At 42.6% G+C, this 26,922-nt stretch overlaps 1 protein-coding gene across 4 annotated transcripts in view; it reads left to right on the forward strand.

The window, feature by feature from the left end:
• EGFLAM (EGF like, fibronectin type III and laminin G domains) overlaps positions 1-26,922 on the forward strand; it is a 185,584-nt gene that overhangs the window by 124,040 nt on the left and 34,622 nt on the right. For 2 of the 4 annotated variants that reach the window (XM_012807064.1, XM_012807065.1), the window contains exons 7-14: positions 10,762-10,877; positions 11,474-11,792; positions 12,422-12,522; positions 13,572-13,672; positions 15,680-15,824; positions 19,139-19,328; positions 25,011-25,136; positions 26,408-26,651. In XM_012807064.1, the coding sequence (XP_012662518.1) occupies positions 10,762-10,877; positions 11,474-11,792; positions 12,422-12,522; positions 13,572-13,672; positions 15,680-15,824; positions 19,139-19,328; positions 25,011-25,136; positions 26,408-26,651 (1,342 nt within the window). Of the gene's footprint in view, positions 1-6,599; positions 6,610-10,761; positions 10,878-11,473; positions 11,793-12,421; positions 12,523-13,571; positions 13,673-15,679; positions 15,825-19,138; positions 19,329-25,010; positions 25,137-26,407; positions 26,652-26,922 lie in introns of those variants that run through there. The other 2 variants (XM_012807066.1, XM_012807067.1) reach the window with 2 other exon arrangements.

Raw genomic sequence — 26,922 nt, forward strand, 5'->3', positions numbered from 1 at the left:
ACTGCTGGTAGGATTGCAAACTAATATGTTCCTTTTGGAAAGACATCTGGAGAACACTTAGAGAACTAAAAATAGACCTGCCATTTGATCCTATAATTCCTCTATTAAGTATATATCCAGAAGACCAAAAATCACACTACAATGAAGATATTTGTATCAGAATGTTCACTGAAGCCCAATTCATAATTGCTAGGTCATGAAAGAAGCCCAAGAGCCCATCGATCCATGAATGAATCAATAAATTGTGGTATATGTATACCATGGAATACTATGTAGCCATTAAGAAAGATGGAGATTTTACCTCCTTCATGTTTACATGGATGGAGCTGGAGAATATTCTTCTTAGCAAAGTATCCCAGGAATGGAAGAAAAAGTATCCAATGTACTCAACCCTACTATGAAACTAATTTATAGCTTTTATAGGAAAGCTATAACCCAGTTTTAGCCCAGGAATATGGGGAGAGGGGAGAGGGAGGGTGATTGGTGGGATCACACCTATGGTTCATCCTATAAGGGTACATGTGAATCTCTCTAAATGCAGAATATAAATGTCTTAACACAATAACTAAGAAAAAGACATGAAGGCTATGTTAACCAGTTGGATGAAAGTATTTCAAGTTGTATACAGAAACAGTACACTGTACCCCATGATAGTATTCATGTACACTGCTATGATTTAATAAAAAACAAACAAGCAAACAAAACAGAAGTGCAACTGGGCTCTTGTCTCTGGTGACCTAGCTACTCAGCTTGCACCTAATTATAGCACTTTCTGAGAGAGGGTCTAATTGAGTTGTTTGATTGTCATTCAGTTAGGAATGCATTAGCTGCTGTAGCCACGGCCACCACAACCACTTTGCCCAAGAATGTGTAGGGGGAAGGAAAGTTCCAACAGATCCCCACTTGCATCTTAGTGGCCCAGACTGCCATATGAACCCCCTCAGGTGCAAAGGAAGCTCAGAAATTTAGTATTTGGTATCTATATTATCTACAATAGAAGCAGGTAGAGAAGAGGGAGCTGGGACTGGAATACCTACCTTTCCTTCCAATATGAAGCACAGATCTTCACACCAAGGCCACTCAGGTGATTGGTTTGGGTATGATCATCACAGGGTCAGGCATAGATCCTGGATCAGCCAGTTTTTTTAGCCAGGGTAGCAGAACCAACTTCACTTAAAGCGTATAGCCCAAGTCAAAGCAATTTAATGCAGAAGAGTCACTTGGAAAATTAACTTTAGCAGGGGCTATCAGTGTGGATCATATTCCAAGACTATTGTGCAGGAGAAGTTCCTCAAGATCTTGGAAAGGCTAGCTCTCAAACTCTTTGTGTAGTTACTATTGTGCCTGGACCTTTGCTGTTAAAAACATGGATTAATGCTCTTTCATATATTTTTATTATGCTTAAAATATTCCAGAATTTCACTCTATTTCCTGTATGTTTTATAGATTCCTACATGATGTCAGGAGTAAGAAAGGTTTTGGTGGTATAACAGAAAACAGAACAAATGGTATTACTTTCCTCAGGAATCTTACACTCTGGCATAAGAATAACATGAAATCATCACACAAATAAACATATAATTATACACTCAAAATGCCATTAAAGAGGAGAGAGCAATGAGAACATTATAAGCAAAGAAACCGACCTTACCTATAGTACAGGGAAGATATCCCTGAGACAGTGCTTTTGAGCAGAAATGTAAAAGAATTAAAAAGGCGAAGGGATGAGCAGTGAGGAATAAGATTTCAAGCATGGGAATTTGTATGTACAAAGGCCCTGAGTCAGAACAAAGAATGGCATTTCTAAAAAATTGAAAGAATCAGTGTAGCTGGAGCAATGTGAGAAGGAACAAATTGGTGAGAGATGAAGTTTGACCCACACAGGGTCTTGAGGGGACTTTGAAGGGACTCGGGTCACAGGGCTGACCTGTCATTTTTGCACTTAACCAATTTTTTAACATTTGCACTGAAGGCAATGACCCAGTTTCTGACTGTGGCTTGTTACCTCTTGGGGGACCCTTTCTGTCCCACTTATTCTGGTGGGTATTTGGGATTTGAGTAGACCCAGTTAACACACTTTTCTTCTTTGCCCACTTTTCAAATTAATTGAGAAACAAAATAATATAGCAGATGAAGATGAAGCAGATGAATCAAATGCCATCTTTTTTTCTGATAAAGCCTGGGTCAGAAGATAAAACTTACTTTAAGAGCCAAAGTGGGGTTGCAAACTCCCTTCACCCAGTCCCAACTCTGGGACAGCCCACCTGAGGGACAGTCTGGGTTTGCACAGTAGTCACAGATGCCCAGGCTACTCCTTTCCATAGTCTATGTGCAGAGGGAAGGAGAGAGAGACCAAAATGGGCCCAAATTTCTCCTCCCTCCCCCAAGTCCTTTCATAGATCAGCTTCTCTCACTTCAGAAATGTGGGCCTAAATCAGTGTCTCTACCTTTTTAAGGAGGGAAAGTGGTTAGAAAAAAATCCAACAATGTTTAGGGAAACTACTGTCATGGTTTTGCAACTTCAGGAACAGGGAACAAAGTTCTGCCTTCATCACTGCTAAGAGTTATTAAGAAAAAGGACTCAAATACAACCTGGTTCTTTGGAATGAAGATAGATTCTGATAAATGGTGAAATATGGCATCTTCTAGGAGGCATATAATACTACTGAACACAAAGTTGTAGTCCCCAAAGCCTGTGCGTTCCATGCTGAACTAACTTCTTTTTCATCCACATAAGTAAAATTTTCCATGTTTCTTTTTCAAACCTTGCTTGATGCAACAGATGCCTGAAATATGTCTAAATTAAAAGTGTGATTTTTTTTTTAGGGTCACAGAATGTTGGTGCTGGAAAGGACCTCAATGGTCATCAAATTTATTTCTATTTCTTATATTTATTGGAAAACACAAGACTGGGAGAGATTAAGTGACTTGTTTAAGGTCACACAAGCCATTCGTGTCCCTTTCCCAATTATTTGGATACCATGACCAGAGCAGAGATATTTCCAACTACATTGTGTTGAGATTCATCTGAGAAACTCCTACTTATGGAAAATCTGTGGTGTCTTTGTAAAAACAAAATACAGAGGCTTTTTTGAAATAAAAGTCACCATTTTGTCTATTAATAAAAATTTGTATTCTGTTTATTACTTTTCCTATAGTGGAATAACCCCTGAACTTGCAGTTTGATTATTCTGGTTCTAATAAATGTCTCCTTTTAAATGTTCTCTTTTCCTAATTAACAAAGTACCAAGTAGGAAGAGGTAAGTTATGTACTTTAATTACAATAACCCCAGGCTACCGTGAGAATTCTTATCACTGGCTTGAATGGTGCATTCTGAGCTCCCTTGGAAATGGCATTAGTAAAAACATCATGTGAGCTGTGGATTTGAGATCTGAGGTGGTGGGGGCATCAGGAAACCAGAGCAATGACCTTTAATTCCAGGTTCTTCGGATCCTGCTGTGCTTGGTCCTCTGTGCTCATTTCCTTCCTATTAAACATGGGAAATTACTATTAGCCTGGATTATTATGAGACATGGGGAGTTTGGGTTGTGAAAAATGGTGCTGGGTGCAGCATCACCAGTCTAAAATTCTAGATCAGGTCTGCAACCAATAAGACTGTTGTGGCGAGTCACATGGACTTACCCAGCCTCAGTTTAGTCCTCGATATAATGGACTGGTTATGCTAGCTGATTTCTAAGGTCTTTCTATAAAAGTTAAAAAGTCTGTGACTCTAAATTCTTATAATTCCATATTCCTTTTCCCATCCTTGTTTCATACCTTGGTTCCCCAAACTGAGTGGCCTCAGGTTGCAGAGAAATATGTTATATAAAGTATAACAGAAGCGATGTTCACAAAGACCAGAGAACTTTATCCCTTGAGTAATGTACGCTTTATTTTACTTGTCAAAACAAGTAGGGAATCTGGAATCTGAAAATCATGCTCATGGTATCATTTCTATGTTCCAGGTTTCTTCTACTGAAGTATTGATATGTTAGATACTTGATGCCAAAACATCTGTCTGATCGAGTATTATGGGCATTGAACCAGCAATCATATGACGTGGTTCTAGAATCAGATATTCCTATCATGAGATGCATAACCTTGGTTTTATGTCATTTCTCTTCTGTGGCTTCAGTTTCCACATTTATGAGATGAGAAGTTTGGACTGGGTGGTGTCTAAGGTCTCTTTCAACTCTAACTTCTACCTCTGACTTTGAGAATGGGATAGGATTGGTGGCAGTATGGGTCTTTGAATTTGAAGGCAGAGTTCTGCCATGTAAAGATTTCTCTCCAGATATTCCCACACTTAAATAGGCCTGGCCAGTTGGGCCAGAACAGAACATAGTGCAGCATTGTGGGAGTGTATCCTCTGCTTGGTAGAGGTCTTAGCATTTAGTGAGTGTGTGAACTGTTAATTAAATGGAGAAAGGGAGAGAATAACAAGAAATCTTATGGTCTCTGCCCTCAAGAAGTTCACGATTGAGTTGGTAAACACGATGGCAGGATTCTAAGGCCAGCAGTCCAGAAGATTTACGCTGATTTCATCAAGCTGTGGAAGCTTATTCTAAGCTTATGATTAGGGGCATATATCTGTGGGTGAGTAGCCCCATCTAGGAGAATATTAAGGAATGTCCTACAGGTCTTGGTGGATTCATACTTTGTGAAGTCACCATGTTTTTCCTCCAGAAAAGTCTGATGTTCTCTTTTTAATATATCACTTGATTTTGGGTATCTGGTAGTACATATGTAGCTCTGTCTCCACAGAAGGCATGCCAACTGGAAGAGTACATGAACTATGTGCAAGGAGACGGGAAATGGAAAAAGATGGCAATGTGGAGAAGAATATTAACCAAGGCCTTGGGATAAGAAGATACAAGAAAATACATGATATATTCATAAGTCAAGTAGACCACTTTAGCCATTATATGGCTTTTAAAAAGAACCTTAAAACATAATTTAGATTCAGATTAAGAGGCATGAGGTAGTCAAAAGAGAGACCAAGGATAAATTCTAGCTATACCAGTTACTATCTGAATGCCTGGGAGCAAGTTCTTTAACCACTTTGTGTTTATGTATCCTCTTGGTAAAATGGGAGTAATATCACTAATTTCATAGTATTTGGGGAAGATTAATTGAAACAATGCATTGAAAGATCCTAGAGCACAAAAATGATCAATATATGTTCATTTTTTCCAATTCCAGTCTCTGTCTACCTCCACAGTAACTTCTTCTCTTACAGGAGAGTGGGAGAGCAGGCAGCAAAAAGACCTTGAATTTGAATTAGACTGGACCATTTACAGGGTCTTTTATTTTAGGCAAATCACTTAACCCTTGATTATAGTTTACTTACCTACAAAATGATCATCCTTACATTTGGTCATACTTAACATTTCAGGATTATCTCAAGATTTAGAAGTATATGATGGTAAGAAGGAGAGAGGCAGTAGATTTCAACATCTACAGTGATTAGGGAGAGAAGGATGAAAAAGAAGAGCTGCTTAAATTGACATCCTTGAATATTTGACCAATAAGGCTAGAGTTTATGTTGTAGGCAGTAGGAAGATGCTGAAGGTACTTTTTCAGATAGGGAACCATAAGATGAAGAAAATCTTAACATTGGTGAGAATATGTGCAAGAATGTCAAGAAGGTGCCCAGGGCAAGGAAGAGCATCCTGGAGTTATAGAGACCAACTTATGAAGACAAAACCCAGCTTTCTTTGTGTATGTGTTATAGAATTCTTTTATTAACAGATAAATTTATTCTTCTGAAATCCAACAATTCTGAATACACAAGAGAGATGGAGCTAGAAATGGAGAGCAAGGGAAGGGGCAGAGAGAAGAGAGAGAGCAGGGAGAGAGAGAGATAGAGAAAGACGTAGCAGTCCATCCTTATCCACAGAGGACACATTCCAAGCCCCTGCTGATGCCTGAAATTACAAATAGTACCAAATTCTCTATATACAGCAAAACTAGCACAAACGTCTTTTTCTTTCTTCACAATGAGTTCTTGCTGTAGAACTTAGCAACCTCAGCAAACCATTTTTATTCCTTATTGAGTACTCTCACCTTTTCACTTAGGAAGCACTTCATGGATTCTCTTAACATATCCAGATTGCAGGCATCACAAGTCTTGTGTTTTGGGGCTATTGATGAAATCAATTAAGGGTGACTTGAACGCACTCACTGCTGTACCACAACATTCAACATGATGACTGAGATGGCTGCTCAGTGATGGACAGGCAGGAAGCATGGACAGCATTGACATGCTGGACAAAGGAATGATTTGCTCCCCAGGCAGGACAAGAGCAGGCGGCCCAAGATTTCATCACACTACTCAGAACTTACAAATTGTTTCTTTCTAAAATTTCCCATTTAATATTTTGGACCACAGCTGATCAAGAATGACTGAAACTGTGGAAAGCAAAAATGTAGGAAAGAAGAAGTACTGTACAGAGATTAAGATAGACAAAGGGCAGAAGCTGTCCTCAAGGGCTTTGTGGCTTTCTGTGTCAAGATGTGTGGCACGTAGCTGTGCTGCATGCGGGTGGCTTGAGAGAACAGGCATCCGGGCATAAAACTTGCTTCTGGGCATAAATTTATGCATCCGGGCATAAATTGGCAGGCAGGCTATTTTAAACAAAACTGTGGAGAATTGATGTAGAAAAGGTGAGCACACCTCCTCCCCTGTGTTACCAACTTCCACCAAAATGTGCCTGGACACTTGAGAACAGCTCATTCCATCTGCCCATGGATCATCTCTTGACCACATCCCTTTCTTCTGATCAGCAACATCCTCCCTGACAAAATGACTTTTTATCATTTCCTTCAGCTCCACCTTCAATCTGGTTGCTTTTTACCTGGAGAAGTGCTATAGTATGAATGTTTATGTTTCTCCCCACCCCTGCAACATGTGCATATTAAAATCCTAACCCTCAAGGTGGAGCCTGTGGCAGCTAATTAGATCATGGAGTTGGAGCTTTCATGAATAGGATAAATGCCCTTATTAAAGAGGCCCAAAAGAGCTTGTTTGCCCCTTTCACCGTGAAGAAGCCCCAAAGAAGCACCATCTGTACAAAGTAGGTCTTCTCTGGGTACTGCAAGAGCTTTGATCTTGGACTTCACAGCCTTTAGAACTGTAACAAATATGTGTTTATTGTTTATAAGCCATCGTTTTATGGCATTTTTGTTAAAATGCCATATGTTCATTCTCTGTTCATCCCAAATGAACAGAGAAGTTGAGTTTGTTTTTATGAGAAAGCTATTTGGCTTAGCTTATTCTGAAAGTATTGTTTTTAAGTTAAGTTTATGGTTTTTTATAATTTTTTCTTTTTTTAATTAAATCATAGCTGTGCACATTAATCCAATCATGGGGTACAATGTGCTGGTTTTATATACAATTTGAAATATTTTCATCAAACTGGTTAACATAGCCTTCATGGCATTTTCTTATTATTGTGTTAAGACATTTATATTCTACATTTAATAAGTTTCACATGTACTCTTGTAAGAATCACCATAAGTGTGGTGCCACCAATTACCCTCCCTCCAGCCATCCTCCCCTTTCCCCTCCCCTCCCTCTCCCCTTTCCTCTTCTTCTTGGGCTATAATTGGGTTATAGCTTTCATAAGAAAGCTATAAATTGGTTTCATAGTAGGGCTGAGTACATTGGATACTTTTTCTTCCATGCTTGAGATACTTTGCTTAGAAGAATATGTTTCAGCTCCATCCATGTAAATGTGTAGGAGATAAAGTCTCCATCTTTCTTTAAGGCTGCATAATATTCTATGGTATACATATACCACAATTTATTAATCCATTCATGGGTTGATGGGCACTTGGGCTTCTTTCTCGACTTGGCAATTATGAATTGGGCTGTAATAAACATTCTGGTACAAATATCTTTGTTATAGTGTGATTTTTGGTCTTCTGGATATATACCTAGTAGAGGAATTGTAGGATCAAATGGCAGGTCTATTTTTAGATCTCTAAGTGTTCTCCAAAAATCTTTCCAAAAGGAACATATTAGTTTGCATTCCCATCAGCAGTGTGGAAGTGTTCCCTTTTCTCCACATCCACACCAACATCTCTGGTTTGGGGATTTTGTGATATGGGCTAATCTTACTGGAGTCAGATGATATTTCAAAGTAGTTTTGATTTGCATTTCTCTGATGATTAAGGATGATAAGCATTTTTTCCATATATTTGTAGGCCATGCACCTGTCTTCTTCAGAGAAGTTTCTATTCAAGTCCCTTGTCCACCCTGAGAAGGGATCACTTGTTCTTTTCTTGCTAATACGTTTGAGTTCTCTGTGGAGTCTGGTTATTAAACTTTTGTTGGAGATATAACCTGCAAATATTTTCTCTCACTCTGAGGGCTGTCTTCATGGTTTACTTACTGTATTCTTGGCTGTGCAGAAGCTTTTTAGTTTGATCAGATCCCAGTGGTATATTTTTGATGCTGCTTTAATTGCCCGGGGTGTCCTCCTCATGAAATATTCTCCCAGGCCAATTTCTTCAAGAGTTATCCCTGCACTTTCTTCTAGTATTTTTATAGTTTCATGTCTTAAGTTTAAATCTTTAATCCAGTGAGAGTCTATCTTAGTTAATGGTAAAAGGTGTGGGTCCAGTTTTAGTCTTCTGCAGGTTGCCAACCATTTTACCCAGCACCATTTGTTAAATATGGAATCTTTTCCCCACTGAATGTTTTTAATTGGCTTGTCAAAGATCAAATAATGGTAAGTAGCTGGGTTCATCTCTTCGTTCTCTATTCTGTTCCATACATTTACCTCTCTGTTTTTGTATCAGTACCATGCTGTTTTGATCACAATGGATTTATAGTATAGTCTGAGGTCTGGTAGCGTGATTCCTCCTGCTTTGTTTTTATTTCTGAATAATGTCCTGGCTATTCAAAGTTTTTTTATGATTCCATATAAAACGAAGTATTATTTTTTCAAGATCTTTGAAGTATGACAGTGGAGCTTTAATAGGGATTGCATCAAAATTATATATTGCTTTGGGTAGTATGGACATTTTAACAAGGGATTCTACTACAAAACTCTTAGAAATGATCAAGGAATATAGCAGTGTCTCAGATTACAAAATCAACACTCATAAATCTGTAGCCTTTATATATACCACCAATAGTAAGCTGAAAAAACAGTCAAGGACTCTATTCTGTTCACAGTAGTGCCAAAGAAGATGAAATATTTGGGAGTTTACTTAACAAAGGATGTGAAAGATCTCTATAATAAGAACTATGAAACTCTAAGAAAAGAAATAGCTGAAGATGTTAACAAATGGAAAAACATACCATGCTCACGGCTGGGAAGAATCAACATTTTATTTTTCTTTATTTAACCAGTTGTCCAAACAATGGACTCTATTGCATCAGCAATCCACCAAAGTCAGTTTCTGCTGCCAAAGTTATCCCTGCCGTAAAAGATGGTGCCTGGCTTGTCTAGTGTAGAGAAGATAAGCTAATTGGTACCTGTGCTGGTCTGAACCCACTGCAAGGACATGGGGGTTAGAGCAGCACTTTGAAGGGTTGTCCCCTTTATGGAATGCTCTCTGCATGGAGCCTCAACCAGAGCTATTGTGAATCAGTGGATTTAGTGGATGACAACTGAATAAAAATTCCAATCTGACTATCTTCCAAAGGACAGTGCCCTGTATTGTCCTCTGAGAGTTTTTCTAAGCCCACCTTTCAGTTCTGAATGATCCTATTGCATGGCTCACCCCTAAGATACATATAGGGCCTATTTCTTTCAGGGTGTGAGGATGCTTGCTCTGTTATAATCTCCTTTTTTGTTTTAAAGAAGTTTTAATGAAATACTTCATACATCAAAAATATATATAACATGTGAAAAATAAGATGAACAGACACACGTACCCAGCACCTATCTTAAATAGAATATTATGGAGTACTCTGAAAGGCCCCTGTGGATCGTAGTTCATTTATATCCCTCTTCTATTCTCTCTTGGGTATTTTTGTGATTGTGCTTGTCTTTCTTTTCTTAAGAGTTTAAAATATATATGTCTGAGTAATAAATAAAATTTTGTTTGCTGTTGAATTTTACATAAACAGTATCACCAAATGGTATGTGCTTCTGGAACTTGCATTTTTTGCATAACATAACATAAAATAAGCTTTGTTGCTGCACTACGTGCTCATTCATTCACATCCCTTGCTATACATACGGTCCTCCATTTCATAATTTGTTTATCCTTTCTTTGTTGACAGGCATTTAGTGTGTGTTTGTTCTTACAAAGAGCAAGTTTGGGTTATTTTTTACTGTTACAAATTCTAATGCTCTGAATAGGCTTTGCACATGCCTCTTGTATACATGTGTAAGAGTTTCTAGGTTTCCTAAGTTTGGGTAAGATTGATAGGTATAAACGCTTTCTACTTTATTAAATATTTCCAAGTGTTTAGCAAAGCAGTTAAGCCAGCTTACCCATCTAACATGAGTGTACACACAGAGGAATCTCCATGGAATCCTTTCTTGGTATTATTGTTTTATTGCCTGACTTACCTTTCTCCCAGTCTTGTCAGCTCTGTCTTGTTTCAATTGGCATTTCCTTGGTTCCTTATGAGAGGAAATATTTTTTGTACATTTTGCTCACTTACCCTCTTCTGTGTTGAATTTCCTATGTGTTTTCAATATGTCCTGGTCCATTCAGGTCTCTATAGGGCAGATTAGGACAGAAAATGTAGGAAGAACATTATGTTGATGGAATATGTGCTGCTTTTCTTTGTGAAGGTCATGATGAAGAAGGAAGTGGCCGCTATGGACCCCACTATATCACTGACATGGGTGTCGGTGAGGATGATGATGGATTTGAAGATGACTTAGATTTGGATATTTCCTTTGAGGAGGTAATAGGAATCCCTTTTCTTAAAACCCAAGGTGTTTTTGTTTTCTTGACAAACAAGGCAATTTAGCCAATAGGCCATGAAGATTTTACTTAAAGCTTAAATTGACCCATTTTCTTTTAACACTTATTTGTTTCCTATTTTACACTTCTAGTGGTCATAAATCACTAGTAGAGAAATACCAGCCATGTTGATGTGCTGTCCATAGCCCCTGCCTGCTGAGTTCACAATCTGACAAAGACGTTTTTAGATTTCCCACCAAGTGAAATTTTTAAAAATCAGATATTATTATAATATAAGGAAGTGAACAATTCCTTTACAAAGTAATATATCTTTATAATGTTGAAATTTATAAAATCATATAATATTAGTTTTACTACTGATTTTCTGAGTAATACAGGGCAAGATACTTAAGATCTCTTGGCATTAAGTTCTTTATCCATAAATTGAAGTCAACATTACCTGCCCCATGTCCATCACAGGGTTTTGGAAGTATCAATAGTGACCAATTTTCACGTGTTAGGCAACAACCATAAATAAAGAACTCAAATTAGTGTGCTCTGTGTTCATCTGGAACCCTTTTCCTTCTCTGTCTTCAGGTTAAACCACTCCCTGCTACCAAAGGAGGGAATAAGAACTTTTTGATGGAAACCAAGATGACATCTGTATCTCACCCAAAAACCCTCTCTGGGCTTGTCCCCCCTACCTCAGCATCTTCCCCCATGAGTACAGTGGCTCCCCAGCCCACTCCCATGGAGAGAAAGGGAAAGCATAGTGTGGCCATGATGTCAAGGCTCTTTGATATGTCTTGTGATGAAACCCTCTGCTCTGCTGACAGCTTTTGTGCCAATGACTATACCTGGGGGGGCTCGAGATGCCATTGCAACCTGGGCAAAGGTGGTGAGAGCTGCTCACAAGGTAGGCCCTGGGGGGTTAGAATATGGTGGTGGGCTGGTGCCACTGGGAGCCAGAGGGCCATAATGTGGTCCCAACATGGTTTTTCCCAGTCCCTTTTCTAAAATAAGTCCCTTCTTGAATGTATTGATCATTAAACTAGCTATGCAAGGCAAATTGTGAGGCAACTTTCATTGCTTTTAATTAGCAGCCCTATTTCTATGTGTGTCAAATATGTAGTCCTTTTGGAGTAACCTATGAATCATCTTGACAGCATCTCAGAGATGTGGCCTTAACTGCTATTCCATCTCTATCAGAAAGTGCAGCCAGAACATGTGCAAGAGGGTTAGGAAGCCCATTGGGCAAACTCATATTATAAAACGTATAATTGAGCACAGGTGACTGTAGTCTTACAGCCATTGATTTCTTTTTAGAAGAAAGTACCAATCTCAAAAAATTCAGTTTCTTTCTAAGAACTTCAGAGGCTCAAAGTCCCCCAAAATAAGAACGGCAGGTGTGAAAAGCAGAGAAAAGGAGATATTAAGCTAAATTGAAAAGATTAGCAAGGATTTCCATGCAACAGTGTATATTGACTTTTGCCTTTGAAGACATGAGGGAATAGCATTCTTTTGTGTTGTCTTTTTTCTTTTCAGATATTGTTATACAGTATCCTCAGTTCTTTGGCCACTCCTATGTAACCTTTGAACCTCTGAAGAACTCCTATCAGGCATTTCAAATTACTCTTGAATTTAGGGTAAGTGGGATGAGTTGTTTGTTAACTACTTTTTGGACACCTTAACACAAGGATGTGTTACATGCAAAGGGAGCGGGAGAGGAAGAGAGGAAGTAGGGAGAGTGACCGAAGGTAAATGTGCCATAGCACCTGTCCTTAAACCAGCTGCCAGCATAGCAGGAATGATGGGCACAGTCACACATTTTAAGTGCACCCCCGAGGGGTGAGTTTTGTATGTCACTGCACTGTGGAAGTGGCTGGTCTGAGGTTCCCAGTGAGAATGTTAGAGTCCTTGTATTGTGGAAAGAATACGTTGTCCATTCCAAAATCTTGTTTAAAGAGAGCCCAGTTGTCTGCCTTCATTGTGACAGCTATAATTAAACAAATGGAAAACTACTTGGTGTGCCCCTGGTGTAGCATGAGGACCCGATGGAGGCTCTCTGGTCTGAATCAACGCAGATGAGAATTTAATTCAGACTTCAGATTAAAATAATTCTTTTGGATATCTCCAAAGACACAAAAAGATATGGCGATGTGGAAACAAGTCGCTTCTGAAGTCATGGCCACAGTGTTGAGTGTCTAAGAGAGGACCTGGCCTGGTATAAGAAGGCATGGCTATCAGCCGCATTGTTTTTACCTTCCTGTTCTCCAGATGGAATGAAAGAAGCAAATTTGCATGCCTCCTGGGGGGTGGGGGCTAAAAAGAATAAAGAAAAGAATGCTCTTTGGTCAGCGTAGAATTGGATGAGGCCAAGCAACATCCTCTCTGTGACAGACATTATGTCTAATCACACGGTTTGCCAGGGGTTCTGCAGGTGGATCCACACAACCAAGTAAAGAGCAGACCACTGTCCTCTCAGGGCACTGCCCTCCCTCATACACTGTTTATATTGCTGCCATTTGTTGGCTGAAAGTGCCCTGGGATGGGTACCTGGGAAAAAATTGGAGCCCATGTGCTTGCTCCTGTCAATAGAATCACTTAAGTTTTGTATTCATGCGTGCTTCCAGATGGTGCTTCCTGGAAGAGGAGGTGCCTATTGTTCATGTGGCTTTTGTTTATGTAATAACAGGCTGAGGCGGAGGATGGCTTGCTGCTCTACTGCGGGGAGAACGAGCATGGGAGGGGCGATTTCATGTCCCTGGCTATCATCCGACGCTCTCTGCAGTTCAGGTAACTCATGCCCAAAGCCCTGTAGACTGGCTTTTTCTTTTTTACGTTATCTTACATTATATTTGCCTTTTTTATTGTGAATAAAATATATACAAGATGGATTCCAGTACTTAAAGGAATAGAATGACCTTGACCAGTTTATCAGATACAAGAGTATCAGGATTTCCTTTCAAACTATAGTTTTAGAACCTGGTCTCCATTCATTCTTGAGCACCCAGTGTGTACCCGGCACTCCTTTACACTAAAGATGCAGCAGTGAGCCACAAAGACAAATCTTTTCTCTCCTTGAACTTGAGTGGATGTGATGGGAAGAAAAGTGGGTCTTCTCCTAGTCTCCTCATGGTAAGTAGGGCTGACAGCCAGAGGGCAGTGAGGAGCCTGCAACCTCCCAAGGGCTCACAGAGGGTTAGGCCTCATCCTCACTTCCCCCATAGCCATGGTGAACTCCAGCTTGCCTCCTTTGTCCTGATCATCCTTCACTACACAGAAGCTCCCTTTAGCTTATGTGTAGTCTTTATTCTCCCCGCCCCCACCCGTGGAGGTGTGCTCTGCACCTATTTATGAACAACCAGTGGACACCAATCTTGTGCTTCTTCATAGCACCAAGTTCCACTGCCCACCTTCAGCAAATGCCTCAAACTCTCCAGGTCTGGGTTTCCTCATAGGGCTATTTGAGGATTAGAGGAGGGAGCCTATACTAGTGCAAACATCTGTAAACATCTACCATTATTGGCCATTTTTATTATTCCAGTATATAGAATAGGTTTGGAAACATTCAAGAAGACTTTTGCGCATCCCACTTAGGCTAGAAAATAAATTCCCCATCCTTTATTAAGTCCTTACTAAATGATTTGATTCATGGAAGTTTGGTGTTAGTCACCAGGACTGGGCCCATGGTTAGGGCTCTGACACTTGGAGAATCAGATGCAGGCATCCTCAAACTACGGCCCGCGGGCCGCATCCAGCCCGCCAGGTGTTTTTGCTGCCGCTGCCTGTCCCTGCTTAGCAGCCAACTTGTCTTGGGGCCCGCAGTCTGGCCCTCCAATGGTCTGAGGGACAGTGGACTGGCCCCCTGTTTAAAAGTTTGAGGACCCCTGAGATAAGAGTCTCAGTAGCACTGGCAGATATTGGCTGGTAGCAGCTCTCCCACATTGCAATTCCTCCTGAGTGAGCTTGAGGTCTCTCCCCCAGGCAAGCCTGTCCTACAGTGCCCCTCGACCCCATCTCACTCCTTTGGGGATCTCAAGACAAAAGGACTTCTGAAAATGGCTGTAGATAGTGCAAATCCTAATAAGGAAAATGCCAGCCATGGCTCCTTCCCCACCGGCAATCTCAGGATCCACATGGTGGCTATTTGGAATTTGGCCAGAAAGGACTGAAATTCTATCTATCAGGCATAGTGCCCAGGGGCCACCCTGGGCCATAGGGAGGTTAGGAATAACAAGGATAGTGCAGCCATCTAAGGGTGCTCCTCCCCATCCCATACCTGGTTCTTGAGCTGGAGTATCCTCTGGACATCTGACTTGTATGGGGCACAGCTGAACACAGATGGCAGGATTGGCCAGCTTGCCAAAAAGACTATGAAGACTTGGATTTTTACATTTTATTAATGTCGCCGAGCCTATCAGTTGAGAGTTGGGGAGAGTCCCCAGAGAAATCCCTGGAAGCAGAATGACTCACATTCTAATTCACTACCCCTTAAATTTACTTTAAGCATCTCTAATCTCTGAAAAGGAGGAGAGCCTTAGTTACCCATCTTTTTCTAAGCTGCAGAGAAAATCAGGTTAAAAAGGCCCTGTATGGAAAGGTCCTTTGGGACAGCCCCCAGGGAAGAGGGGGTTTAGTTCTTCCATGTATAGATTTAAACAGCTCTTGATATTCATAAGCTTAACTCTGAACAGATTGACTCTGAAAGGAGCTATTACCCTGAAAGTGAGGTCTGTGGAGTCTGAAAACATGATGAGCTGGTTGATCAAAGAATCTTCCTTTCCTTTTTTACCCCTGCAGGTTTAATTGTGGAACTGGGGTTGCCATCATCGTAAGTGAGACCAAAATCAAACTGGGTGGCTGGCACATTGTTACACTCTACAGAGATGGGCCCAATGGGCTGCTGCAGCTGAACAATGGCACGCCAGTGGCAGGCCAGTCCCAGGTGAGTGCAAGCCCCACCTCACCCACCACCCACTGTAAGCTTCCCAAAAGCAGCTCACTGCTGAGAGCCAAGACAGAGTCAGCAGGATTCAAGTTCCAGGCAGGCTGTGGGGGGCCTCTTGTTCATGCTAACCCCACACAGCTGAGCTCCCGATAATGCTCCTTGCTTGGTCTTGCCACTCCTGGTGAGCTTTCAGAGTCCCAGATCTACTGAGAAGAACTGAAGGTGTGAGCATCACTGTTGGGTGCACAGGTATATGCTGCGGGCTTGTGCCAGGGGACATGTTCACTGTCTGCAATGACTTCAAAGTCAGGAGCAATGACTTCCAATGATGATGGAAAGATAAAACCCATCATTAGTGTCACACACAAAGCTTGCTGTTAAGGCAGGGCTGTTGCAATCCTGTGGCTTTATAAAATAGTCCTGAAAGGTTAGCTTGGTTCAATATGCAGGAATAATGCAAATCACCTGGGTATTCACATATTTGTTATTCTCTGGGAAATTTGGGGGCTGTGTTTAGAGTAGCAACCTGCCAAGAACCAAGCCTATAATTATAAACAGGCAGGTGTCCGTATTCTCTGAGGAAAAATATAGCAAGAAAGCCTTTATGTATATGTGTATAGCCTCCTCCCTGGCCAGGCTGTTTACTACTCTTTGTTGGCAAAATGCGTTAAATGAAGGGCCATGCTGTGCTCATCCCCCCATCAAAAAGAAAAAATAAATAGTAAAAAGGCTTATTAATTTGGATCCTAATCCTTCCAAAGGAATAAGAATTCAAATATAATAAATGTGAATCCAGGGACATTGCTTATGCCCATATTGCTAGAAAGGGGAAAATAATGGGGTAAATTAGCTAAGAGTCATGTAAATGCCAGAACAAGAGGCTTAACATAATAAAATGAAGTTTGACAGGAATAAAGAAACATCTAACTTGGGTCCAAAATACTACCATGAAGACAGGATGGAGAAGCTGCAGTAGAAGCAGCTTTACGTGGGAAACGGGAAAATGTCTTAGTTTGAAGTGAGAATGTTCAATAAAGGTCAACATACAGGGCCGTGTAGTAACAAGGTCAAGCAATCATAAGCTGGATTACTAGAGTCACAGCATCCAGAAAAAGGCGGGGAGCAATCCTATTCTGTTCTGATAACTTTGTGACAGCTTCCGGTGACTCCACTGGTGACTCTAATCCTCTAAGAGGATTGTAATCAAGTCTGTGATCACATTCTAAGAAGGCCTTACACAAATTGGAGCATATTCACCGGGCAGTCACTCAAACAGAGATGACTTCAAATCCCTTTAATGATTGATTGAAGGAGTGGTATTTATTTTGGAGAAGAGAAGATGAAAGCACATATGGTGGCCTCTCATCAGAGAGTCAAAGGAAGAGTTTGGGGGAAGACGGATTCACTCTGTGGACTTCTGAGGGTGAAACTGAATCAGGAGAGCCTCGGGGAGACCAGTTTTTGCTTCACTTAATTATACAAAGGGACAGAGGCACAACAGACATCTCAGGAGATGGTTCGGTGTCCTTGAGGGGTGTTCAAAGGTAACTTATCTCAACTTTTTGATAGGAATGTATGAGGAATCAAGCAGCCAATGGAAGCTTGGATTCTAAGAGGTTTCTATACTTTTCCAATCCCCATACTCTATGATTTTCATGATTAAAGTAATTAATTGCAAGAAGCACCTAACTTTATGGATACTCACGGCAAACTGTGCCTCTGTACTATTTGCTGAGCAAGTTGTATGAGCAGAACCACAGATGTGGGATGTTTAATAAACTGTCTTGGGAGATGTGATTTTATCTGGGGTTCCCCAGAAACAGACCTGAGATAAGGAGTCCTGGGCAAGTGACATATTAATAAAGTGATCCCAGGGGAAACTGCTAAGAGAGAGGAGAAGATGGACAGGGAAGAGGAGGGTGTCAGCAAGAGTGAGCTGTCAGGCAAAAGTCCATCAGGGTATGGTTTCATCCCTCCTACAGGGAAGCTTTGCAGTATGAATCGGAGGTTATCCCAAACTGTTAAGGGCTGTCCTGGAGGGATGCAAATTCCAGGACACCTTCATTTCTCTGCATAGGTAGACAAAGCAGACTCCAGAGAAGAGAAGGCAACACTTGTTAGAGAAAAGTAAAGGCCAGGTTTGAAAACTATTGCCTGGGGTGTTGTGAAGAGCACCTCAAAGGAGCGACCAACCCCTAGGAGGTATTTACTGCTCTAAAAAAGGATTGAGTTGTCTGGCAGGTCCCCCGCTGTGGTCCTGAAACAGACAACAGGACTGGAAGGATGAGGATGGGATTAAGAAGTAAATGCTGAGGCTCTTGATGAAAGAAACCCACAGGGCATTTAGCTCATCTAATAAAAGTAGCATGCTCAGGGGCTGGCAAGCATCTGATCCCTAAAAACCACAAAGTTCTGTAAAGCTTCCTAGCTCATGTTCAGTCTCCCACTTACAAGTGATTCTTATCTATTCATTAGAAAAGATAAAACAATGGTTAGATTTTTCACTTGTTGGTTACAGAAGTTTAAAGGATGAAGATTACATTGCAGTGGCTTACACTAAACGTTTTCTAAGTTTTGGCAGTGTGCCTTTTTCAACACCCTTTCAGGCCCTATAATCTAAATGAATGAGCCATTTCTATAATAGAAAAAGAAGTACCCAAATTACCTTAATTTTGTTTTACCTAATGTTCAGCTCTGTATTTCATAACCCCAGAACCTGCAATCCAGAGCGTGGTTTGTTCTAAGATTAGAAATTTTCCTGCCTCACTGTAATAACACTTAAAAAAGAAAAAAAACCTATCCATAAGGAAATTTCAAAAAACTTTGCAACATAATCTGTTTGGCGATTTCTCCCCCACAATGTTTCTTGTAGGATATAGTATAAAGGTCCCTTGGATAGTGAAAGGGTAAGTGTTAGCCCACGTACACACAAAACTAGCATTATCACCTTCTGAGGCACAGAATAGCCCTCTGACCCGGCCAAAGTACACAGTCAGTTGGTGTCAGGACTGGAAGGAGAAAGTTTTCTTTGGATTCCTGGTATGGTTCACTGCCTGTTGGGTTGGGCTTGGACCTGACTCCCTTCCCCTCCCATCTCAGCATTCCAAAACAATCCCTTCTGGAAACGGTCCTCGGAGAAGCTCACTGAGTCCCTATGGTAACCACGGGTTTTATTTCCAGTAGGGAAATGCCTCATTACAGATGGAGAAAATTCTGATGGAGGCCTGGACCCTGTATCTAACTATGTCCCCCCAAGACCTGTTGTGTTTTAGCTTTTTATTTTGTTTACTGAGACTTCATTTTTCCTAAAGGGCCAATACAGTAAAATCACCTTCCGGACACCCCTCTATGTTGGTGGGGCTCCCAGTGCTTACTGGTTGGTCAGAGCAACAGGGACAAACCGAGGCTTTCAAGGCTGTGTGCAGCTGCTCGCTGTTAATGGGAAGAGAATTGACATGCGGCCTTGGCCACTGGGAAAAGCACTCAGCGGAGCCGACGTGGGTGAGTGGCTGCCTGGCAGGCGGGGGTGCTCTTTCTGGCTTGGGCTGGGAAGGTGAGCAGCAGCAGCTACAGTCTGGGGAAGCTGGTTAATGCAGCACCTCAGGAGGGAGGTGGCCCAAAGGGCGAGGTTGGGGCTCTGTAGTCATGTTGACCCTGAGCCTGAACCAAGTGTGGTAACAGTGTGGTGCACCAAGGCCCGGGTTGTGTACTGCTGCCACCTTGGACAGCTTCGTGAAGCATGACATGACCTCATTGGGCAAAGCAACAAGCAATCCAGCCATTCACCTTACCTCCCCCAGCCCGGTGAAAACCAACCCAGTAACACAGGAGAGCTTCATGTACTCCCTGCTTCTAAGAGAACTTCACCTTCTAGTTCTTTACCACGGCGTCAAACATTTCTCAGATGACTTCTCCTTTACTCTTCACTCTAGGAGGTAGAAATTATGATTATACTCATTTTATATATGAAGAAACTGGGGCTTGTAGAAATTACATTAATTATTTAAAATAGCAGGCCGAACTAGGATTGTTTTTAAAGAAACAGGAACATTTATTCTATCACTGAAGGCCACAGCTAGACAGTCTCAAGCTTGGTTAGTTCAGTGAGTGTCTCAGCCTGCTCAGGGCGTCATACAGCATACCACAGCCCGGGTAGCGTAAACATCAGGAATTTATTTTCTCACAGTTCTGGAGGCTGGAAGTCTAAGACCTTTTCCTCCCATCTCTAAGATGTCATTTTGAAAGCATGCACAGTGGACACTCTGTACTCACTACCTAGGTTTCACCATCCGCATTTTCGCTGCATTTGCCTCACTGCATATCAGTCCATCCATCTCGGTTTTCCTCCATCAGAGCCAGGATTCCATCCTCATGATTCCGGGTGCAGTTTTTTGTTTTATTTACTTGTTTTGTAGGTGATGTTAGTTGAGCACCTACTTTATGGGGGCACCATTCTAAACTACCTTAGTATCCCAAGATGCTTATGAAGTAGATGCTATCATTAGTTAGCAGATGAGAGCCAGTGGAACAGAACAGTCAAGTAACTTGCCCAAGGTCACACGGCTAGTAAGTGGGAGAGCCTCCCTGTGACCACAGCCATTCTGGCTCCACACCCTACCTGTTAGCCAAATCAGCTACACCAAAGCCTCAAATTGCTTCCCCCTCCACCTTACTCACTCCTAATTGTGATGCCATTGTTCTAATTACAAAACATAAAGTTTACTTAACAAGAAAAGTTTACTATCCATATGCTATGCTCTGTGTAATTTTTTCCTAGTGGCTCACTTAGTCAAAATAAACAATAAAAACAATGACTAAAACAATTATTAAGCTCCCACGGTGGTCAAGGCAATGTCTTCAAAATCCAGAACTTAAGAACCAGCAGCTCAGTCAGGAGTCTTTCATGCAGTGTTCGTGGGCCTGGACTATGAAGGCAGATTGCCTGGATTGGACAAATCTTTGCAGCTCAGTTTCCCCATGTACAAATAGTACCTACCTCATAAGAAGATTTTGTTTAAAGGAGTTGCGGTACATTCAAAGTACTTGGAAGTGGGCCTTGTACATAGCAAACACATTGTAAATATTTCCTGTGAGCAATATCATTATTCATATTCTAAGTTCACCCAGCAAATAAGCTATAATGTGTTTCCGCAGAGAAACAGCCCTGAAAAGACCTGGGAGTGTCAAGGCTGCATGGTAACCTCTGACAGGTAGTTCAGAAGTCGTGAAATTGGGCAAGAACTGATTTTCACCATCTCCATTAAGCGCAAGACACCAAAAGGCAGCTTTTGCATTATTAGTTTTCTCTTTGTGAATCTTAATAGCACGTGCCAGTCTTGTTGGTCTTTTTTATTTCTACCCGTTTTGTTTTCCCTGGGGGTATAAGAGCAGAGCTGGTTATCTTTCGTCAGCCTCCATACTGGCTTTCTTTTGAGTTAGTCCTCCTGCAGTGCTAGTTTTTGTAAGTCCAATGCAGTCTCACCATGGAGCTCATGGCCATCCCACCTGGTATCTCTGACGTGGCATCGCCATCTTTAACGTGACCTTTTCTCTGTGCCACCTCCTCTTCCCCTCAACCTGTTTTCACTCCTCAGAGAGGACTGTCATTATTCAGTTCCTCCCACTCCTCCTCCTATCTGCTTCACGAGATTGTTCCCAGCTGTTGCACTCTCTCTGTAAGTCTCCTTCTAGAATAGTCAGCAATCTCAGCAAAAGTTTGCACTCTCTGGCCCAGCCTTCTTTTATTATTTCCACTCAAATTCTCAACCTGAAAGCACCACCACTCATCTTTTCTGATCCTGTCTTGAATCTCCACACCCTGCCGGAGCCATGTCACAGAGCCAGCTCACCGTATTCATGAGAGCTGTGCTGTGGCCATGGGTCTCACGTGGCTTCTCCACTCTCTTATTCATTCTCTCACTCAGTAACTGCTTCTCTGAGTGACCACTTAGTGGTAATCACAGTGCTAGGTGCTGGAGATAAAGTAAGGAACCAGGCAGACAGGATCTGACCCAGACCTCATGTAGCTGCCATGATGAGAGACCAAATCAGTCAGATAATCACAGGAGTAAATGTAAAATTGCAGTTGGGAAGTTAGCAAGAGGCAAGAGTAGGCGTTAAGAGGTGGGGAGGAGAGGGAAGGGCATCCCAAGTGAAGGGAAGGGCTTGTTCCAGTGCAAATAGGAGGGGAGGTGGGTGCCATGACCTAGGATGTGTTTGGAAAGATCCTCCAGCCATAGAAAGCTCAGTGAAAGGGGTGCTTGGGGGTACATGTGACCATCTGAAAGTCTGAAGCCACACTGGGGCAGCGGGTGGTGGTGGCAGAGACAGAGACTGATTTGACACAGGTCGTTACGGGGAGAAATGGGCAAGCTCAGTTATGATTGAAAGTTGCCCTTTGTCCATGGTCCTCTTGATGAACTCCATCCTTGAAGTTCCTCCTGCTCTTGCCTCCGTAGGAGTCTTGTGTCTTTTCTGCCCTCACTTCATTATCTAGCATGAAACCACACAACGGCTGGCTGAGAGCAGCCCTCAGTGAACGCTACTTTCCATCTGGGTGGTGAGGTTTCTCCAGCTCTGTGTGTACGTGGCCTCATGCCTCCTGCCTGTCACTCTCGAAGTTGGAAGTGTTCTTCCTCCCTACAACAAACCTAGTCATCTACATACAGACCGAGCCACCTGCATCTGCTTCCCTGGGACCCTGCCACCAGGGTTCTCTCTCTCTCTCAACAGCTCAAGGGTTCTTAATTCTTAACCTTTTCTGTGCGGTGGCCTCCTGTAGCAGTCTGGTGAAGCCTGTGGGCCTCTCCTCAGAATGATGTTTCTAAATGAAGAACAATAGTTCACATACTATTATAAGGAGAAACAATCATATTGAAATACAGCCTTTAATCATTTTCTAAGTTTTGCTAGTGTAATAATAATTTTCACCCACTATTAAATAATGGGATTATCCCATTATTATATTAATGGGATTATTTAATAGTGTGTGAAATAACTACCAAGATTTTCAATGAGTATAAATGGCATCTTGAGATATCTACAACAAGAGGAGTTGACAACTGTGAGGTCTGTGGTCACAGGACTTGTGAACTGCTCCCGCTAGAAGCATACTGGTGTCTACATCGTTGAGAGAAGTGCATACTCCCTTCCAGAGATCTGAGAAAGTAAAGATGTAATGTTTTCCCCATCTAAGCTCACAGACCCCTGCTGTAGCTTACCCACATGTGCTCAAGGCTTCTTCAGCTCAAACAGATGCCATCCTGTGCACGAGCCTGTGCCCCCCTCCAGTTGGGGAACCCTGGGAACCTCTGTCCTTTCCTTTAGGGGCTGACACCAGCAGTGGCTATTTTCACAGTCATCTCACATTTAAAGTGAGCTCCTCCTCTGCCTGTCAGAAGCCAATGTCTGTCCATAGCCAGCCTGGCTTCTTCCCTCTCACCACCAGTCCTTAGTCTTCCAAGCTACAAGCCTTGAGAGACGCTGGAATCTTCTTCCACCTTCAGCCTGCAGACTGCTCTCTCATTTCTTCTTTTCCTTCTTTGATTCTTCCTATCCCCTCCATTTCCTTTGCTGTCACCCTCTCTACCTTTCCAAAAGACTTCTTTTTTCTCTCCCACCCCCAGCACCCAGCATACCATTGCCGGAGTGATCTTGCTAGAACTCCGCTTTCATCAGGTCAGCGACTCTGGCTGGCTTCCATGACCTCTGCCCACTCCCACCTCTTAAAAAATAGTTACAACACAGATGTGTATAGTAATTTCTTCCATGTGTATTTAAAATAACTCCAGGACTCCACTTCCTGTGGAACCAGCCCCGCTCTGAGAAAGAATCGCAACCCACGGTAATTGGCAGGGAGCAGGGACCTGTGAGTGTTTGGCTCACACAGATCAGAGTCAGCATCTCTGTGGAGCCTGGGAATGCTGAGGGCGAGGTTCTCAGGGCTGTGGCTGGGAGACCACCAGTCACATCTGCCTGAACTTCCAGTGGCCACCAGCTGGAATCCAGAGAGTCCACCCACACCAGCTGGGATAGCAAGCCATCTGCTAGGGCTTTAATCCAATTCCGTGCAGCCCCTGAAGTCAGTCTTCTCTCCCAGGTCAACATTGGGTACCCTACCCTTCCCCCACTCTTCCTAGTTTTCTTAATGAAAAGAAAAGAGGGGCCCAAATCAAAGAATACAGATGCCCGATCAGGGGAGAGTAAGAGATTCATCCTGCTCAGGTGACACACTCTGGCCGAGGACGACTCTACCGACTCTTCCCCTCACAGGGCGTGGGCGTCCAGCTCGTGCAGGGACAGCTAGGGGATTGGCCTAGGCATAGCTGGCCCTTCACTTCACGGCCCGGTCAGAGACATACCCCCTTGGCTTTCATTTCTCACCTATAGAGTTCTGGGCCACATTGTGGTGGCCCAGAGAGAAGGAAAACCAAATAAGCAGAAGAAAAGTGGCCCAGGGAAAGTTCACTTTTTGTCACTTCTGCCAATCTATCGGCAGATGACAAAATACGCCCTTTTCTGAAGCTCTCGGATATTTGGTGAAGAGAACTCATTCATCCGATGTTGAACCTTTTAGCACTTTTTACTCCTAAGAGTGTAACTTTAGAGGCAAAAATAAGGATTCTAGGACCCACATGCTAAGGTATTATGGAGCCCTCCCTCCTTGTCTCCCTATCCTGGATGAAGGAGTCAACAAATTAAGAAGTGTTACTAAGCTTAGCTACAGCTGCATAACTCCTCTGGTCTTGTCTCAACTTTGAACCAAGGCAGCAGCACTTAAGCTGACTGGGGTCCCACGAATTAGAATGCTTTCAACATGAACACCCTGTTGACGTTGGGAGGAACTGAAATGCAGTCTTGTGGGAACAGAGAGAGAGATGAACTAAAGCAGAAACAGCTCAGCCATCCCCATCAGTGGTCATAGAATTACCCAGTAATTTGTTATTTGATTGATTGTGCCCATCACGTTTTAAAAAGTCTGTTTGGCTCTTCTTAAAGAACAAGCCAAAATAAAATGAAAATGAAGAGCCAGTTCCACGTATTCTGGAAGCTGGCTGTGCATCTGCACAGGGGTGCAAATCAACAGCGGTGAGGACTGAACTGTGTTTATTCAGGACCAGGAACTGCCACCTGGCCAGCTACGCAGGCAGAGGGGCAGCTTTGTAACAGCCGTTCTGTGTTTAGGGGAGTGCAGCAGCGGGATCTGCGACGAGGCCTCCTGCATCAACGGCGGCACCTGCACAGCCATCAAAGCCGACTCCTACATTTGCCTCTGTCCCCTCGGGTTCAGAGGTCGACACTGTGAAGAGGGTGAGGAAGGAGCAAGTGGATGGCAGCTTCTCTCTGCATGTTCATTCTTGTGGATGTAATTTCTCATCACGTGTGCCTGTAATGGAGCCCCATACATTTTATGGGATCCACGTTGCTTTGTTGGGAGGGGTGGGGGAACCTTTTCCCACCAGGTTAGAGTGTGTCTGAGAGCCAAAGTTTTCAATGAACCAAAGATAACATTCATTTTAAGATGCCAAGCATGCGTGTGCTCCTCCTCTTGGCCCTCAGAGAACTCAAAAAGCCTATACTCATGTGGTTTGTATCCCACTGAATTCAATGTATTTAAACTCATGCTTATGCTCTTCAAAATATCTGACAGTTTCAGAGAAAAGATTGGGAAGACGTAGACAGAAACATTAAGACTGTGATGGTTCATAAGTGACCTTGTCTTTTCTTCTTTGTATTGTCCTACCGAATATTTCACCACTCAATCCTATATATATATATATCAGTTATGTAAGTATATGTATACATGCACACATATTTTTATGTATACACGTAAATGCATAGCACACACAAATATACACATTTTCTTTTTTTTTTCTTTTAAAGATTCCCTTTTTATTTATTTATTTATTATTTGCAGTTTTTGGCCAGGGCTGGGTTTGAACCCACCACCTCCGGCATATGGGGCCAGCGCCCTACTCCTTTGAGCCACAGGCGCTGCCCAATATACACTTTCAAGCTAACAAGAACTGAACATTTTAAAGATTTTAGAAAACCATACAGGGTTGAGCATGCTTTAATTTTTCCAGAATTCCAAAATGGAAAACGAAACTGGGGCTCAGAACAAAGCTAGACAAATTTCTCCAAGAGTGATTGAAATTCGGACGTAAGATACCCATACTGGGGAAAAGTTTTTATATTATAATCGCAAATCTCATGTCACATAAAAGAAGGTATTTGAGTGAGGTGGGGCCAATGCTGTTATCAACTCTCTCACAATTCTGCAGCCGTACGTAATAAAGGTGGTTCTTACTTAGGTCAGTGGGTGAGGGAGGAGTCCTGCTGTGGGTCTCCTAGGGGCCTGAGAGTCCTCCAGTGATTCCTGCATCCAGCCGGCAGGTGACAGGAGAAGGGACAAAGGAAACTTTTACTAGCTGGGATTTAGCCACACCACTAACCTAACCACAGGGCAGCCAGGAAATGTCGTTTAGGTCTGGGCCCAGGCAGTAAAGAACACAGCTGTGGGTGCACATGTGGCTGGTTACTGCAAAGAGGGATTTCTAACACTGTGCTTGTCTCCTCAGCGTTCACCTTGACCATCCCCCAGTTCAGAGAGTCTCTGAGGTCGTATGCTGCCACGCCCTGGCCCCTGGAACCCCAGCATTACCTCTCCTTCATGGAGTTTGAGATCACGTTTCGGCCAGACTCCGGAGATGGCGTCCTTCTGTACAGCTATGACACAGGCAGCAAAGACTTCCTGTCCATCAACATGGCAGGGGGCCACGTGGAGTTCCGCTTTGACTGTGGCTCGGGGACCGGTGTTCTCAGGTGAGGGCTGAAACCTTCTGGAACCCCCAGAAAGCTAAATAATAACCACTTCGGGAGAATACCCGACTGGTGTCCAGTAGCTCCCACGCCCCCTCGTCCTCGCTGTGCAGTATCTTCTGAAACTTTCCCTGCATCATACACATGACGGGCTTCCCGTAGGTAGCGCTCGCCTGCCCACAAGGGCTTCCTTCACTCAAATAACTACTCAGCAAGTAGCAAGTCTATGCTTCAAACTATAGAAAATGGACTTGCTCCGGGTATAGGTGAACTG

Source organism: Otolemur garnettii, unplaced genomic scaffold (assembly GCF_000181295.1).
Source record: "Otolemur garnettii isolate 467f Iridium unplaced genomic scaffold, OtoGar3 scaffold00063, whole genome shotgun sequence".
In the NCBI taxonomy this organism is placed as follows: domain Eukaryota; kingdom Metazoa; phylum Chordata; class Mammalia; order Primates; family Galagidae; genus Otolemur; species Otolemur garnettii.